Source organism: Myxine glutinosa, chromosome 11, assembly GCF_964187855.1.
Source record: "Myxine glutinosa chromosome 11, kmMyxGlut1.1, whole genome shotgun sequence".
Classification (NCBI taxonomy): Eukaryota; Metazoa; Chordata; class Myxini; order Myxiniformes; family Myxinidae; genus Myxine; species Myxine glutinosa.
Window position 1 is genome coordinate 106,910,512 of NC_136271.1, and position 18,093 is coordinate 106,928,604.

At 43.4% G+C, this 18,093-nt stretch overlaps 1 protein-coding gene across 1 annotated transcript in view; it reads left to right on the forward strand.

Annotated features, from left to right (window-relative positions):
- LOC137437024 (complement C3) overlaps positions 1-18,093 on the forward strand; it is a 228,461-nt gene that overhangs the window by 14,121 nt on the left and 196,247 nt on the right. Inside the window, exons 2-5 of the mRNA XM_068131331.2 lie at positions 5,800-5,989; positions 9,949-10,108; positions 12,618-12,688; positions 12,836-12,933. Of these exons, the coding sequence (XP_067987432.2) occupies positions 5,800-5,989; positions 9,949-10,108; positions 12,618-12,688; positions 12,836-12,933 (519 nt within the window). The remainder of the gene's footprint in view (positions 1-5,799; positions 5,990-9,948; positions 10,109-12,617; positions 12,689-12,835; positions 12,934-18,093) is intronic.

Below are 18,093 nucleotides of genomic sequence, written 5' to 3' on the forward strand. Positions count from 1 at the left end.
ACAACATACCTTTCAGTTTCAAAATTGCACCCAATTCATGGTAAACCAACCTATTGCTTTAGAATTAGAAACAGGTGCGAGTACAACAAACAACACTATCCCACGTACTATATCAAAGTTTCTGTTAAATTAATTTTCAACACAGACAGAATTTTCAGAACGTCGTGCACCGCAGCCAATCCGATCTGAGGGTTAACCGACCAATGTTGAGCCGTGATGGTAATGTTAATGGCGGTCTTGCGGTGATTTTGCTCCAATCAGCAGTAATCATGTGTCAATGTGTCCAACCTCTTCTCTCTGTGGGCCGTTACTACCTTTACGCAGTAACGGAGTGTAATAATAATAATAATAATTCATTTATTTTGTATAGCGCTTTTCCAGAAGCCCAAAGGCGCTTTGACAGAGTGGAAAACATAATGCATAACAATACATGAAAACAACAATTGCAAAAAGACAAGAATCAAGAAAACAAACAGCAGCGATATACGGCATATATATAAGACAAGAATCAAAAAGACAAGACAAGAATCAATAGGGAAATATTTAAAGCAAAAGGAGGGAGAAGGAGAAGAGATAGTCAGGGGTTAAATGCTGTGGGTTGAATGTTGAATGCAGCGTTGAACAGGTGGGTCTTTAGTGATGTTTTGAATGTGGTGAGTGAGGAGGAGTCTCTGATGGTGTGAGGTAGTGAGTTCCAGAGGGTGGGAGCAGCGATGGAGAAGGCCCTGTCCCCCCAGGATCTGAATTTGGTCCGGATGGAGGGGGTCAGGAGGTTGGTACCAGCAGAGCGGAGGTTGCGGGTGGGAGTGTGTCTGGAGAGGAGGTCAGCCAGGTAGGATGGGGCCAGGTTATGGAGGGCTTTGTATGTCAAGAGGAGGATTTTGTACTGGATTCTCTGGGGGATGGGGAGCCAGTGAAGCTTGTAAAGGACGGGGGTGATGTGGTCACGGGTCCGGGAATGAGTGAGTAGACGGGCAGCGGAGTTCTGAATGTATTGGAGTTTATTGGTGATTTTTGAGGGTGAACCATAGAGGAGGCTATTGCAGTAGTCCAGACGGGAGGTGATGAAGGCGTGGATGAGGGTTTCTGCAGCCGTGGAGGAGAGGGATGAGCGGAGACGGGCAATGTTTTTCAGGTGAAAGAAGGCTGACTTTGTGATCTGTTTAGTGTATTTGTCGAAGGAAAGGGTTTGGTCAAAGATGACGCCAAGATTCCGGATGTGAGGGGAGGTGGATACTGGGATACCGTCGATGTTGAGGGCAAAGTTATGGGTGGATTTTGTGAGCGTTTTTGGGCCAATGATGATTATTTCAGATTTATCACAGTTAAGCTTGAGGAAGTTGATTTGAAGCCAGGATTTTATTTCAGTGATGCAGTTTGTCAGGATAGAGTGGGTGTCGGTGGAGACGGACTTGGTGGAGATGAAAAGCTGGATGTCATCGGCGAAGCAGTGGAATTGGAGACCATGACGGCGGATTAAGTGACCGAGCGGGGACAGGTAAAGGATGAAGAGGAGGGGGCCAAGAACTGAACCTTGGGGGACACCTTGGGGGAGGGGAGCAGTGGGGGATTTGCAGTTATTGATGGAGATGAACTGGCATCTGTCAGAGAGGTATGATTTAATCCAAGAGAGGGCAGTGCCGGTGACGTTAAAGGTGGATTCAAGTCGGGTGAGGAGGATAGTGTGATCGATGGTGTCAAAGGCAGCGCTGAGGTCGAGGAGGACGAGAATGTTGAGGTTGCCAGCGTCAGAGGAGAGGAGAAGGTCGTTGGTGATTTTGAGGAGAGCAGTTTCAGTACTGTGGTTGGAGCGGAATCCGGATTGGAATGTTTCATACAAGTTATTGGCAGAGAGATGATGTTTGAGTTGAGTGGCTACAGCGCGTTCCAAAACTTTTGACAGAAAGGGTAGGTTGGAGATGGGTCTGAAGTTGTTTAGGGTGTCAGGGTTTAGACCAGGTTTTTTTAGAATGGGGGTAACAGCAGCAATTTTGAGGGAAGGTGGGACGATGCCTGTAGACAGGGAGGAGTTTATTGTTGCAATGATAAGTGGAGAGAGAGCAGGGAGGGAGGCTTTGACAAAGCTGGAGGGGATGGGGTCAAGAGTGCAGGTGGCAGTTTTCATTCCTATGAGGAGTTCAGAGAGGTCAGTAGGAGAGATTGGGGAGAACCGAGACAGGGGATGGCAGGACAAGGGGGGGCAGGTGGTTGGAGGGGGAGCGGGTGCGGCGGTGGTCAAGCTGTTGTAGATGTTGTCAATTTTGCGTTGGAAGAAAGAGAGGAAGGAGATGCAGTTGTCTACTGTGAATGACTGGGTGGTGGTGTTCAGGGGGCGGAGGAGTTTGTTTATTGTCGAGAAGAGTGCTTTTGGGTTTCCGGAGCCAGAGTGGATAATTTGAGAGTAGTAGGCAGAGCGGGCGCGGGAGAGGGCATCTTTGTAGTGTTGTATGTGGTCCTTGTAGGCTTGGGAGTGAACTGTGAGACCCGTTTTATTGCGGAGTCTTTCAAGTTGGCGAGCACGAGTTTTCATCAGGTGGAGTTCAGGGGTAAACCAGGGAGCAGAATGGGTGAAAGAAACTGTTTTGGTTTTTACAGGCGCAAGCTGGTCAAGGCAGGAGGAGAGAGTGTGGTTGTAGTAGTCAGTGAGGTCGGAAGGGGTGTGGAGGTCAATGAAGGGAGAAGTGGACATTTTTTCAGAGAGGGTGGATGAGAATGAGGTAGGTGAAAGAGCGTTTAGCTTACGGAAGTTGATTGTGCGATAATGCCTTGGTGTTGGGGCGGGGATGTTGATGGTCAGAGTGATGGCTAAGTGGTCAGAGAGGGTGAGGTCGGAGCCATAGAGATGGTGCAAATTTAATCCAGTGGAGCAGACAAGGTCCAAAATGTGACCACGGATATGGGTAGGAAAGTCGACATGTTGAGTGAGGTTAAAGCAGGTGAGTAAATCAGTGAAGTCAGTGGTTATTGTGGAGTCAGTGGAGTCCATGTGGATATTGAAATCACCAAGGAGGAGGATTGAGGGGGAGAGGGAACATAGCTGGGTCAGAAAGTAGGAGAAGTGTAAGCCTGTGGTAAGGCTATCGTTTCTTCCGTCAGAGGTAAATTTGACGTCGCTGTATTCTGCAGTATTGTGATGAATGACGTGATGACGGATGAATGACGTGATGACGGATGAATGACGTGAGGGGTGGCGCATGCGCATAATAAAGCAGCCTGCAGCCCTGTAATGGCGTTAGTCGACTGTGTCTGTCTCCTTCACTCGGCCCGCCGTCGATCGATACTGAAACGTCGACGTGAAGGCGTTAGGTGAGTATATTACAATGCTATGCTTCCAACATCCATCTCCTGGCACGATGTCAGATGTGGAGTTGCAGCCAGGATGCTGGATATGCCGTTTCAGTCATCGTCCCATACTGGACCGCAACAACAGAACACACACAGACCCGGACAAATTGCTGAGTCCAACAAGGCCCAGAAGCGAAACAAACGTTCCAACCATTTTACGTCCAGATTTCATGAATTTTCTTTCGCCTCCAAAACATATTTACACCCTGGAAGATGTGACGACATGGAAAAGTTTGGATGTTTCCAACTTGTTGAAATCTGGGACTCTGGGTGGATCATTTCTTGTGAAGAATGGCGATGACGTGGTATGAAAAGAGGTAGGCCAAAAATCCAAAAATGACGGCCTCATGTTGGCAGAGATTCCAATCCTCATGTTGGATGATGTTAACATACAGTATATAACATCATGGTATGTGACAATTTTGCTAATCCGTCTGTAACACAGGATATCTCAAAATGTTATGGACGAATCCGTACGAAATTTGGTGGAGAGGTTGGGGATGTGACGAGGAAGAATTGATTTGATTTTGGTGAAGATCCGGATACGATAATTTTTTCATCTTTTAAGTGATTCTTCACCATTGGGAGATTGGGCCAAAACGATATATATATCATGATATTTCAAAAAGTTGGGGACAAGCTATGGCAAAACTAGGTGGAGGAGTTCGTTAGGGGACAAGAACAAGCTGATTGGATTTTGGTTCAGGTCTGGATCCAGATCTGGCCTATCAGTGGGATACAAAATGTAATTGTTCAGCCTGGCAGAGGTACCGTATGTGATCGACCGAGTGCCATTGTAGTTACTCCTGCTTTTATTAGTCCCCTACCGGTGTACACCGGAGGGGACTATATAATAGGTTTGCACGCCGTCCCTCCGTCCCTCCGTCCGTCAGTCCGTCCGTCCGTCACGCCAAGAACAGTTTTCCGGACTTTTTTTCTAAACTCTTAATGCTAATGATTTCAAACTTGGCGCATCGTTTCCTCATGATAAGTTACAGGTCGAGTTCGAACTTCACGACGTTTCGATCATTTTTCACAAAGTTATGGCACTTTGAACTTTGGTAATTCTGATAATTCTGATGATCCTTAACTCAGTGCCATTTTAAGTTTTAATTTCCTTTAAAAAAGATTTTCTCTGCATTAATAGGACCGATTGAGATCAAATTTTCACGATAGGAGGGATTCGGTCTGTAGAATATTTTAATGGTAATTATGACGTCACAGGTGACGTGGTTCGGGCGCCATATTGTTTTTCGTGAAAACACGAAAACCCCTTTTTCTCTGCAACGGCTGAACAGATCGAGGCCAAACTTTGCAGGCAGAATCGCATACCCATGACGAACAAAAAAGTCAGCGAGCATGACGTCATGCGTCACATGGTTTCAGAGTTATGACGTTTTAAAGCATGAACCTTTAAAACCGAGCCCCTCCCTCATTTTTGATCCAATCGAGGGGAAACTTCACAGATCTGTTCCGCATGTCAGTCTACTAAAATGTCCTTTTGGAATTTGCGATAGCTCACGTGGTTTGGCAGATATCGTTAATTAAACGAAAATATTTTAAAAATGGATATCTCTTGAATCGCTTTATTGATCGACGTGAAACTTCATACTCTAGTAGAAGTCATGAAGAGTAACAAGCGTGCAAAATTTCAAGATGATTGGATGTACGGTCTGGAAGCTAGAAGTTGTTATTGCGCGAAGAAGAAGAGGCGGCAAGTGTGCGGATTTAATTATTTATCACATGTACAGACTGAAAGCATCGTTGGACACGACCTGTCGCGGTCATTTTAACCTCAAATAAAATTCTAATTTAAGATTTGTCAATAGCTGAGGTATATTAACAAACGAATAAAACAGATTTGGTCAAATTCTGACTTTTTTTAACTCGATCGCATTTGACAGAGTTGTGACAAGCTGAGGAAGAAGAAACCTCGCAATGGCTTCTCCAATGTGCCATAAAAAATGGATATCTCTTGAATCGCTAGTACCTCAGACCGTGAGTTGGTAATAATTTATATAATTCTCACAGTGCAATAAGTGCAGGCCGCTCCACGGAGCGACCTTGCGGGCTTATCAACGAGGCGAGGCATGACACACGTGTCTCAGCATACCTCAGATCAAGTTTGAAAACCAGCATCAACCGGGCATAAATTTGCATATTCGATCATTTTTGACAAAGTTATGTCACTTTGAACTTTGGTAGGGGACATGTATTGCAGCGCAATACTCAGAATGCTTGTTATTATTAATCTGCTTTCCTTCTTTAGTTTAATTTGAAACAGCTACCACAATGGAACAAATTGCATCATTGCACCCATACCACAAAGCTGGACAAATTATGTGAGCAAATACAATCGATGTGCATGGTGAACTTATCACTTTTGCTAATGATAAAATGATGATAAACACCACTATTTTGTTTACTATCTCTACCCTGATGAACCCCCACTAGGCTGCTTGTGGCTGCGCCAGCTGCAACCTGTTCGCACGATGACCTAACAGTTGCAATTATAATGGTGGATAAGAAAAAAAACACTGACGTACACGTTCTTGTGCTGAACCCACACACTGGTGCTACTCTGGATGAGAAGAATGTGAAATTGGAATGGAGTAACAACTTTATGGCCCTCGTTAAACTTCAGGTAAGTACGTAGTTTGTTTCAGCAACCTATAGTCTGTGGGCTTATGTAAAAAAAGCAAAATTTTGGGTAGATTCTTGGCATTCATGTTTAAACACATCTAGAAACATCACTGATTAAGAAAAAAATGGGTGCCAGTTTTTCCATTAACATTTAGGGCCATTAATTTTAGGGCCATTTTTAGGAACATTTAATCCGTAACGTTGACACTCCTGATTCATACATGTTGTACCTTTTAAATAAATTATCCATCTTCAAGTTCTATAACCACCCAAATAAATTTATACATATTGAATTACATGTTCTACATTATTTCTATTAAATGTTTTGGAGGATTGGTGAAGAGTGTTCGAATCATAAATATGTTGTTATTATTGGAATCCTCATATGCCAAAACATATGGTTAGACACCAAAAACATCTTCCTATGTCCATTGGTTCAAAAGTTATGGCATTTTACGTAAAAAAAAAAAGTCTGAAATTTGGTGGCCATCTTTGATTTTTGCTAATTTAGAGTATTTATAGTGCTCTCATTTTGTTTCCAATGAATTGTTGACCCCTATATATGAGTTTAGATAAAATGGAATAAATATTGTATGACATTTGAATGAATAGTATAGTTAATTTGCAAATATATATATTTTAAATTAAGTTTTGGTGGCGGCCATTTTGAAATTCAAAATGGAGGCCCTAAATGATAATGGAAAAACTGGCACCCTTTTTTTTCTTAATCAGTGAAGTTTCTAGATGTGTTTAGACATGAGTGCCAAGAATCTACCCAAAAAAATGACAAACCTGGAAATGTTACATAAGCCTATATAGACTACGATAGCAATTTTGTGGCAAACCATCCCTCCACTCCCCCAGCCCTCTCCCTTCCACAGATCTCCCGTTGTCCCTGTACTCTACTGTTATTAGTCCCCTACCGGTGTGCACCGGAGGGGACTATAGGTTTGCACTCCGTCCCTCCGTCTGTCAGTCTGTCCGTCCGTCAGTCCGTCACGCAAAGAACAGTTTTCCGGACTTTTTTTCTAAACTCTTAAGGCTAATGATTTCGAACTTGGCACATGGTTTCGTCATGATAAGTTACAGATCAAGTTCGAACTTCACGACGTTTCGATAATTTTTGACAAAGTTATGGCACTTTGAACTTTGGGAATTTCCCCAACAGTTTTCTGGACTATAATTTGGAGTGCGGTGTCATAATCTTGGAACCCATCTGTGGATCGGTCCCATCGGCCAATGGGTCTGACCTTTGCGGATCCGCAGATGGGTCGCCCATCGGCCGATGGGCGACCCATCTGTGGATGCACGAGAAATGACAATGCAGACCCATCGGCCGATGGGACCGATCCACAGATGGGTTACAAACGGTTATCGACAAACCACATGTCACGGACTGCTTTATAAACATTTATGACATCAATTGCTTATTTTTAGGTTCAAATAAACATACTCATCCACCATTGATGCATACACATTCCTTCAAGGTGAACAACACATCCGCAGATGGCGCAGACCCATCGGCCGATGGGTCTGCATTGTCATTTCTCGTGCATCCACAGATGGGTCGCCCATCGCCATCTGCGGATCCGCAAACGGGTCAGACCCATCTGCGGATCCACAAACGGGTCAGACCCATTGGCCGATGGGACCGATCCACAGATGGGTTCCAACAATAATACTGTCTTCTATGACAGTGCTACCCAATGCCGGTAGGGGACATGTATTGCAGCGCAATACTCAGAATGCTTGTTGTGCTTGTGTGCTTCCCTCTCTCTTCCCCTCTTGTCGACCGCTCCCTTTCTTATATGTTTATGTGTTTCTGTTTATGTTTTTATGTGTTAGCTCTTACACGAGCCTCGACTTTGTATCCCCCCCCCAAATAAACTCACTTCAGTGTAACAGATGTTATGCTAGGGTCCCGGATGATAGGGGAGAGCAGTACTCCATTGAGCTATGGACACAGGCCTTATATAGACTGAGTAGTTTTCATTTTTCAAGGAAAGACTTGGAACGATGGAAGTGTCCAGCTTGGAGCTGGCTTTAGGGGACAGTTTTGCTATATGGATGGCCCAGAAGATGTCATGGCTGACGATGATGCCGAGAAGTTTAAGAGAGTGAACCACTTCTAGTGGCTGGCAATGGGAAATGGACAGGTTGGGTTCATTTGACGATTCATTCTTCTGGTGCAACCGGGTGATATTGTGAGATTTTCCTGAATTTAATGGCATGCTCCACTTATCTTCTGGCCTCTACTCATTTGCACAACAGAAGAGAGTGACGCAGCTGCTGTCTATACCAGTGGAATGCGGTACTATACAAGGAAGTGTTAATTATTTGGCAAAAAAGGAAGAGAGAGAGTTTTCCAGAGCACCAGAGAGGTCCTTTCTGTAGACATGGGACAAAACTGGGACACAATATGCAACCTTGGGGGCACTCTCTCCTCCACTGGGAAGAAGCGGAGAAGGTTTCATTGATCGCAAGACATTGACTGTGTGAGTGGAGGAAGTCAGAAATCCAGGAATTAAGGTGGCTTTCTATGCCAGTGGAGAGTGGGTTGACCCAGTCTGTCATCCTTCAGTGGTCAGCAAAATGAGTACCACCTTACATGAAACAGGGGGCACTGCATCAGTGGCATAGCCATGCTCCCAACAATGATGCAACGAGCAGCCGCAGGCTACTTACGAAATAATGATAATATACAGGAGTCGCAGACATCAGGTGAGTTGAACAGACAGGAATGTGTTAACGTGAGTCAGCATTTTCTGCAGACCCGGTTTCTTTTGTGGATCACCAATTCTGTTAAACAAATGTTAAAACAAAAATTCAGTGAAATGGCAATTTATCCATTTTGAGAACTTCCCGAGAATTTTGTGTAAATTGGCAGAAATTAGGAATGATGAACGGTGCCAAATCCTACAACTTATTATATGAAGGCTCATGAAGATCGTTATTGTGGCTGGCTAGATGGTCTCGAGGTACACTCACTCACCTCACAGCTGTCTTGTCTGGGTTCGAATCTCGGCCCAGCTATAAACTGCCATGTCACCATTTTTAAAAGTCTTTGGTACAACTCGGCCGGGATTCACGCCAACCCTCCCAGACTCAGAGTAGATTTTGCCTCAAAGAGGATAAGTATGGTTTCATGCAGATGCTTACTTTCAGTTGCCAACCTTTTATAGCTATCAGACATACAATACCATTGATGAACCACCTTCAGAGGCCATTTTTCCCCGCAGAGCAGGGATTGGCCTTTTTCGGGCACCGTGGTCCCATTTTTGAAGCAATGTTTTATGGCCGGATGCCCTTCCTGCCGCCAACCCTGTTAGTTACCTCTTGCGACACACAGGGAATTACCAGTGAACTGGTGCTCAATTTGACGACCTCAGAAGGTTGACAGGCTGAGTCAACCCCCCTGGCGTTAATTCAGCGATCGACCGGGATTCAAACCCAGGATCCTAGGATCCCAAGCCGGCACCCTAACCGCTAAGGCCTAATACAATACCATTGCTGGACAATTAAAAAGTATTTCATACATCATTTACTCAACAAAACAGCACTCGCAGTTTATTGGATTTCACATTTCTGTTATATTATCCATGATATATATGTATATATATATATATATATATATATATATATATATATATATATATATATATATATATATATATATATATATATATATATATATATATATAAATATTATATATAATTTACACTGCCCATGTTCTGCTTTGCACTTTGCCTATGTGTTTGTGTTAGTATTAAAATGAATCCTTTGTGTAAAATTCTTCTTACCTCTTATTCTCCTGTTATAATTTTGTGAAAGTATGAAAGTTTTATTTTTGACTGACTGAACACACACACACACACACACACACACACACACACACACACACACACACACACACACACACACACACACACACACACACACACACACTTGTACAATATCAGGTTAAACCAGACGATGTGGAGAAATGGAAGGAGGACTTTGTACGGTTGATGGTGAAGTGGGATGGCGATCAACACTTGGAGAGTGATATTCCTCTTACATCCCGACGGGGTCTTGTATTTGTACAAACAGATCGGCCAATCTACACGCCAAACAGTGACGGTAAGGTTGCTTAAAGCTTGTTTATTTCCAGGCCATCACAAGCACAAAATGACAACAAAAGGAGAGCTGTTTTTGTAAATTCAAAATCAACGCTTATGGAAGAGTGATGTGAAAGCAGGTAAAAGGGCAACACGCTGACAGTGCAGCACAGTTAGACACAAGCAAGGGAATGAACAAATGGAAAACTACAACGGCAAGTAGAGCGCATACCTCCGCCAGGCTGAACGGTTTACGTTTTGTATCCACTGATAGGTCGGATCTGGATTCGGACCTGAACCAAAACGTAATCTGCTTGTTCTTGTCGCCTAACCAACTCATTCACCAATTCACCTGAATCCATCCATTACGTTTTGAGATATTGTGCTTGATATCGGTTTGAGACCTATCACTTAATGGTGAAGAATCACTTTAAAATTATCTGATCCAGATCCATATTCAAATTTTCACCAAAATTGAATCAATTCTCGTTTGTCACACACCTGACCTATCCACCAAGTCTCATCCAAGTCCGTCCATAACTTTTGAGATATCCTGCTCATCGACAGACAAAACAGGGATGAACACATAACCTTCAGTGGCGGAGGTAATAATGGAGGTGGTGGGATTGCCATTATAGTAGAGAAAGAAATGAGTTCTGTGTGAGAAATGTCATTCCCGTCATATGTTGGAAGCAGAAATAAGAAATGAGTTTTTCCAACATATGACAGGAATGACAGTTATCAAGTTGGTTCAAATCTGATGTAGACTTGTAATATTGCTTCTTCAAATGAGTATATTGTTCAAAGCTTGCATTTTGTTCAAAAGTTGCAGCCAATTAGCTAAATTTAAACAGTTGATGTTTTCTTTGACAGGAAATTTCACATTTATTCCCTGTTTCATTTCATCCCCCTTGTTATCTCACTTGATGCCATCTTGATTTCCAGCAATGCATTGTTTTGTTGGAGGGGGGTACAAATTTGGTCACAGGTTGTTATTGTGATCTGTGTGTTTGTGCAGAGTATAACATTTTTTGTAACCAGGGACCCGTTAGATTGAAGTTGTACTGTTTTTATGTCTGTCGGCAGAGGTGATGTAGTTAACATAGGAATTTAGATATGCAAGTGTAATTCGTACATGTCGTTTCTGTGAACCAGGCAAGGAACCCAGGTAAGAACTCGGCGGGAGGGAACAGAATGATTTTGGCTGTGTCTGCATCCAGTATGTCACTTTTAAAACCTCTTTGTGGCTCGCGATGGTTCTAGATTATAGGATCACCGTGATGCCAGCCGGCCAGCATGATATCACCGTGGTGGCAACCTTCACATTTGTTTTCATTTTTTTTCACATTTTCACTTGTGGTGGAGTCAGTCTTGAGATGCTCAGATTCTGCGGGCATGGTCTTGGGGCAAGGTGATAAAAGGGGCCGCGTACAGGGGCAGGCGTTCAGAAGCCGAGAGGTCAGAAGCAGTGGGAGTGGAGAGTTTGTGAACACGGTGTGAACTCGCACAGAGGGTACAAGGGTGGTCCCACTTTCTCTCTCTGTCTTTGTCCTGCTTTGCTCCTTCGCCCTTTTCTACTATAAAACTGTTTTCCACTGCCATGGGATTGTCAGTACTGCTCACCATGGAGGCCTGCCACCCTAGAGCCTGTGTCCACCGTATCCTTTGGAACATCTTGCCTGCCCCTCCCAACCCCCACTCCATTGTGAGTGAAAGTAAACGTGTGCTCGTGGTGCCTTGTCGTTATTCTTTGTTAGTTGCCTTTCTTTATACTGTGTAGATTTATTTATCTATGTGTATTCATTTGTGCCTGGTTGTCGTCTTGCGATTCTCCTTTTGCTATCCTCTGTCTCCTTCCAATAAACCTGTCATTTTGTAAGTATAATAACCTGTCGCCTGATTCCTGCCATTGTCGTGGACGTGAACAAACCGTTTCAGCTCAGTGTTTAGGAAACCCCTAAAGTAGATATAAAGTGGTAAAGTAAATTCATTTTAGGAAACTGGCGGAGAGGGTGTGGGGGGTGGGGGGGGGGGGGGAGAGGAAGAAGGAGCTATATCTCGATTGAGGAGGGGGGGGGGGGGGAAGAGGTGAGTGAGTGGGAGACATGTTGTGCGTTCAAATGTGATTGCTTTTGATCTGGCCATTTACAAAGTGCATTGCTTCGGCGCGGCAGGTCCCTGTTAGCAGACCTGTTGAGCATTGGCTGAAACAACGGCAGTGGTGCGAGACCAGTAACTGTTGCAGTAGGTTTTGAAAACAATGAAACTCATCAAATACAATCTTTTATTTCTGCCAAGATATAAAAATATGAAAGTCGGGGGAAGTAACATTTCCAACTTCACAAGAAAACTTTCAAATACTCGGTTGCTATTTTTCGTACTTTCCTCAATGAGATCAGAAATAATTTGGGCCTGTTAAGAAGATAAAGATTTTTATAGCTCATTGTTGCAAGCATGCTTTAACATGATAAGATTTCTAGTTTCAGCATGCACTTTTATTGCAGTTAATTTACACTAATTTCTTCCTGCAGTGAAAATCCGGTTGTTTCCTGTGACACGACAACTCAATCCCATTGCATTTCCACTGGCCGTGGATATCATCGTGAGTGAAAATAGTTTTTGTTCAGAAACAGGAAAGGAAATGCAATCATAAAATCGCGAGATATAATTTCATCCCTTTCTGCAAAAAGCGAATCTTTCTAATTATGGCTTTTCAAACTTGACGAAAGTTACATTATCATTTGTATAGAACCCAGATGGTGTTATCGTGGACAGAATTGAGAAAACTGCTTTTCAAGTCGAAAAAGTGATGGAACTCGGGCCTTTCCATATCCCAGCTATTACCAGGTAATATTTTACTATACTATGAAAACAAAGGTACTTTTTAACAAAGTTTCTTACCCTACTGCTGGGCACATATTTTATATGTCTCTATATATATATATATATATATATATATATATATATATACACACACACATATACACACTAGCTGAGGTACCCGGCTTCGCCCGGGTTGAATAAGAATAAGACAAATATATGATGAAAAGAACATGTATATTTTAGAGCAATATCACAGTACATTTCCTACATGACGTTTTTTCAATTTTCAATTTCTCAAAACCTCTGGGTATACAACATTTCTGGTTTTCTTACTTGGTGCCAAGACAAAGATTGCTTGGTTTACCAACCCTCGAGCAGCCCACGTACAGCTGGCCATGGGCAAACACTTGTTCTGTGAAGTTCAGGCCTACAACCTTCATTGATTGCCCCTGCGCCCTGTTGATAGACATAGCAAAACATAGCCTGATGGGGAACTGAATCCTCTTGAAGGAGAATGGAAGGTCAGGTGGAATAAGTGGTATCCTTGGAATGAATACTTTCTCTCCTCTGTATTGTCCTGAGAGGATGGTTGCCTCGAGGACATGCGGCATCATTTGCTGGATTGTCAATCGTGTTCCATTACACAGCTTTGGTGGATCAAGATTCCTTAGAAGCATGATTGGTGCTCCCACCTTGAGAATCAACCTGTGTGTTGGGAGTCCTTGAGGCTGACGACTGTTGAGAAACTCAGTTGGGAGGTTTACTGCCTGATCTTCATCTGTCACTTTGGCAAGAGAATCATAATTTCTTTCATGACCGAGCAGCGAACGTCATTATGTGCGACATTACGTCACTCCTACGGACGTGAAAACATTTGTTTTCCTTAAAAATATATTTAAAATAAATAAAATAGTACATAAATTAACAATAAAAGAAGCTAAAAAACAATTTAAAATACAATAAAAAGCACATTAAAAATATATAAATATGTATGTACAGTATACTGTACGTACACGCAACTGCTGATTCTCATTCAAAACAGAGGCGACGTACAGTATTCCTTTACTGTGTCTGTGTTAGCCATGGGTCCGAAGAAGGATAATGCTAGTGTTTCCAAGCGTAATGTGGTTACGATGGACGATAAGGTAAATCTGATTAAAAGGTATGGAAAAAGTGGAAAAGTGTCGGTGATAGCGCATAGACCTTATCACGAATCGGAACCGCAATGCGTCATGGGATCGGAAAGGGGCAATAGCGCCACCACAAACTACACCATGGAATTGCAGCTGGCCCGGTTTTTTAAACCATTGATATTAAAATAAAAAGTAGCTTCTAACCACCGGAATTTTATGCTGATTCCGAATCTGTGTCTAAAACTTTTCTCCGATGTGTAGTTCTTGAGTTATAAGCGGACATCCAGACAGACACACACACACACACACACACACACACAGACACTCCTCCTTTATATATATATATATATATATATATATATATATATATATATATATATATATATATATATATATATATATATATATATATACATATATACATATATATACATATATACATACATACATACATATATACATACATACATACATACATATATATATATATATATATATATATATGTATATATATATATATGTATATATATATATATATATATATATATATATATATATATATATATATATATATATGTATATGTATGTATATATATATATATATATATATATATATATATATATATATATATATATATATATATATATATATATATATGTGAAGAATCAGCTCTTCGTTTGCAAAAGAAGTCCACAATAGCCTGGAATGGCGCAGCTTTATTAAAGAACCAACTTATACAGATCCGGAGGAGGCCAAGACATCTATAGCAAGAGCCAGTCTCATGCCACGTCAAGCCTTCCTGAAAACACATTGATTCCCAGTCCATTTATATAGGGACACGTTTTATCAGGAAATCTCCGAGGGAACAAACAACACTGGGAGAGGTTCCTCCCACCGTTATCATTCGGGGGAGTCAGCCCGTCCTTATCATTTGGACCAAATGTTTCTCTGGGCTCCGAGAAAACAGAAATGTAACTCACAATGAGGAGAGTGTATGCTTAGCCAAACAAACCCATATATTTTATGGGTTTGTGTACATGAGTAATCCAAAGCATGTTTATACAGAGTCATGCGTTGCTGAGATTAAAACAAAATATATATGGTTAACGATCATGTCATTCTACTAGCATTACGCTAAAACAAGCGCATGTGGGCGTGGTTTTACGACCAGCCTCGAAAAAAGCACACGTATACAATTTGTTCAGCATGACCTCATTTTAAGCCTTTCCTCATCCAAAACTAAAACGAAGCAAAAACCCTTTATTTACTTTATGAAATAGCATTTTTAGACATCATATAAATCATAACACATTAGCACCCAACGTCTATAACTGAACTTTAGGCAATAACAAATCTACTACTTGACATTCCTTCCTCTTGTCTCGTCGAGACAAAGTATCTTAAGAGACAACGTGCCACATCGGGCTTTATTGAAAAATAATTGTGTAATGCGGGTATTGAAAAAATAATTGTGTAATGCGGGTATCTCCCAAGGGCATATCGTGCGCCCAAAGCGCCTCGCCCGTGCATTTGGCGAACGTGTCGTGTGGTGCGTGCTCGGAGCCTGAGGGCTCAAAACATGAAAGTTCATTAACGTTTCGGATCCACAACGAAGACGTCTGGTCCAGATGAGGTTCTGCTCCGCCAGAGGGTGCATCACTTCCCCTGCGGAACTGGCTCCCCCCACCCTTTGCAGACGCAGTCCTTGCAGATCTTCGAAGTTAATCAACGGTCATGCCCATGAGGTCCCTCACGTGTTGCTGTTCTGGGGAATACAAAATGTCGTCAGTATCTTGTGTCTCAATTTCCTGGTCAGGGTACAGAGCGTAAAAATCCGAATCCGAATCACTTGAAGCAAAGAGATCCGCAACATGTGGATCAAAGAGATCCGAAACATTTGGATCAAAGAGATCCGAAACATTTGAAGAAAAGAGAGGGACTTCCTTTATGTCAAAGTCTCCCATGGGCGCCTGGTCGGCTTGCGGGTCTAGGACATCCGCGTCGGGTCCCTCAACCGCCAGACCCAGTGTCGCAATCAGATCCATAGTTGGGTCGGAAGGGGGCGTGCAGCTGTCAGCTTGTAATACATAAGCAGCGTTAGCCAGTACACGCAAGGGGTTTATAGCACAAGTATCACAGTCATCACATACACCGTTACAGGCAGCAGCCAGTTCCCACATGGGATCCACACAAGTATCACAGTCGTCACAAAATTCAATACAATTTTCTGGAGCGCTGGTCGCAACTGCCTTGTTGAAGGACCCGTTCAGGTCGACGGCCTCTGTGGTCAGAGCCATAGTTGTTGTCGGCGGCTTCTTCACTTTCCATCCTGTAAAATACTTTCTCATACAGAGGAGGACTAGAGATTTCATTAGTGCCCCCCAAATTACTACCCCGATTATCACAGCCAGTGCGGTCAATAACCACTTCACTATGGTGCCCGTCCATCCCTGGAACCAGTCAGTGAGCCAGCTAAATGTATAAGAATTTTCGCGCGCGATCCGATCGATCCAATAGTATGTCATGAGCCGTAGCGGTGTCGTTTGCCACCTTTTCTAGGGCCAAAGCCGATTTGTCTATCCGGAAACTATCCATGACTGTGCCCGCTCCTGGGAAGAAGAAACCAAACACCTTTTCCCATAGACTCCCGTGTAGTTTAGTGGTTCCATCTTCGTTCATGACTGACCTCTTATAACGCCTGTCCAAGGACTTTGGGTCTAGCTCATCCAGTATCTCAACGTCAGGAAGGACTGAACCCAGATAACATGTGCCCCCCCAATTATTTGGTAAATAGGGGTAAGCCTTGTCGCCGCATATAAACATTGTCCCATGGGGTGGGACCAGGTGGGTGGATAAGCACTGGAGTCCCTTTACCACCCCATTAATCCTACTAACCCCCCTAGAGAATGTTATAGCCGTTATGTTGTGGTTGCGTTTATCTTGCAGTACTATTCGTAATGTAATCCCCGAGCTCCCTTGTCCCAGCTTTCCGGGGAGAGTGTAGGCGCATTCTGATTCTCCCATACGCAAGTGGCCGGAACCCTGGAGGCAGACCCTCCCTTTCTGTGGTTTGACCCAGACGGGGGCAGGCCTCTCGGCCACATGGGCAATCATTGACGGGCGATAATTAAATTGTCGATTGCAACTCTTGCCGTTGTCAACCCCTTCTCTTTCCAGCGTGGTGACTAAACATGGGGAATCGATAGGTTGTGAGCAGAGGTCATTGAGGGACAGAGGTAGCACTATCATGTGTATTCCTGTGGTGCCTGCTTGGGGAAAGCGCATGCACGACCAGCAGTGTGTCCTATTTTGAATTGTTGCCACCTCCCTGGCCACTTTCCAATATGTGTTTTCACCCTTCTTTGGGGCCTTATTCTGGGGTTGTGGCGTGAGTATGTATTCGATGCATGGTATGTAGTTCCTTTCGCCACCGGCCGCGCCAGGGGTCCAGACGCTGCACCGGACCTGCATGGTCATGTCTTTCCCTAGGCGTGTGCGTGTTTGTAGCTTAAAATCAGGGGTTCCCCATTGGTATCCTGGTTGGGCCAAGGTCTTAATGCTAGCTTGCCCGTCTTCCCGGAACTCTCGTTGCTTTTGTAGTACCATGCCAACGCGTCCAGGCCCTGCCGACAGTGCTAGCCAATTTATGTTCACCCAATTTGTGTGCAGGGCTTTCTGTTCGAAACATGGTAGTGATACTCTTTGTCCCCATGTTACGGTGAGGTGTCGGGTTTCGTTTTCGCATCTATTGGAATCGGAATTTCCCCTAGCTGCTGTCGCTATCAATAGTATTGTACCTATGATTAGGCCCATCCTTACTGTGTTCTGGGGGTGTGGTGTCTGGTGCTTGTATGGCCAACTTACAGTGCGTGGCGTGGATCCACGAAGTCTTGCCCTCGCAAAAGACTGCCGTTGGTGTAGTCAGCAACACCTGGACTGGTCCCTTCCACCTTGGTTCCAAGGCGTTCTTGCAGGTGAAGTGCTCCACGAACACCTGGTCTTTTTCCTCTGGTGGAACACCTGGTCCACAAGTCTCCTGGGAGCGCCTGG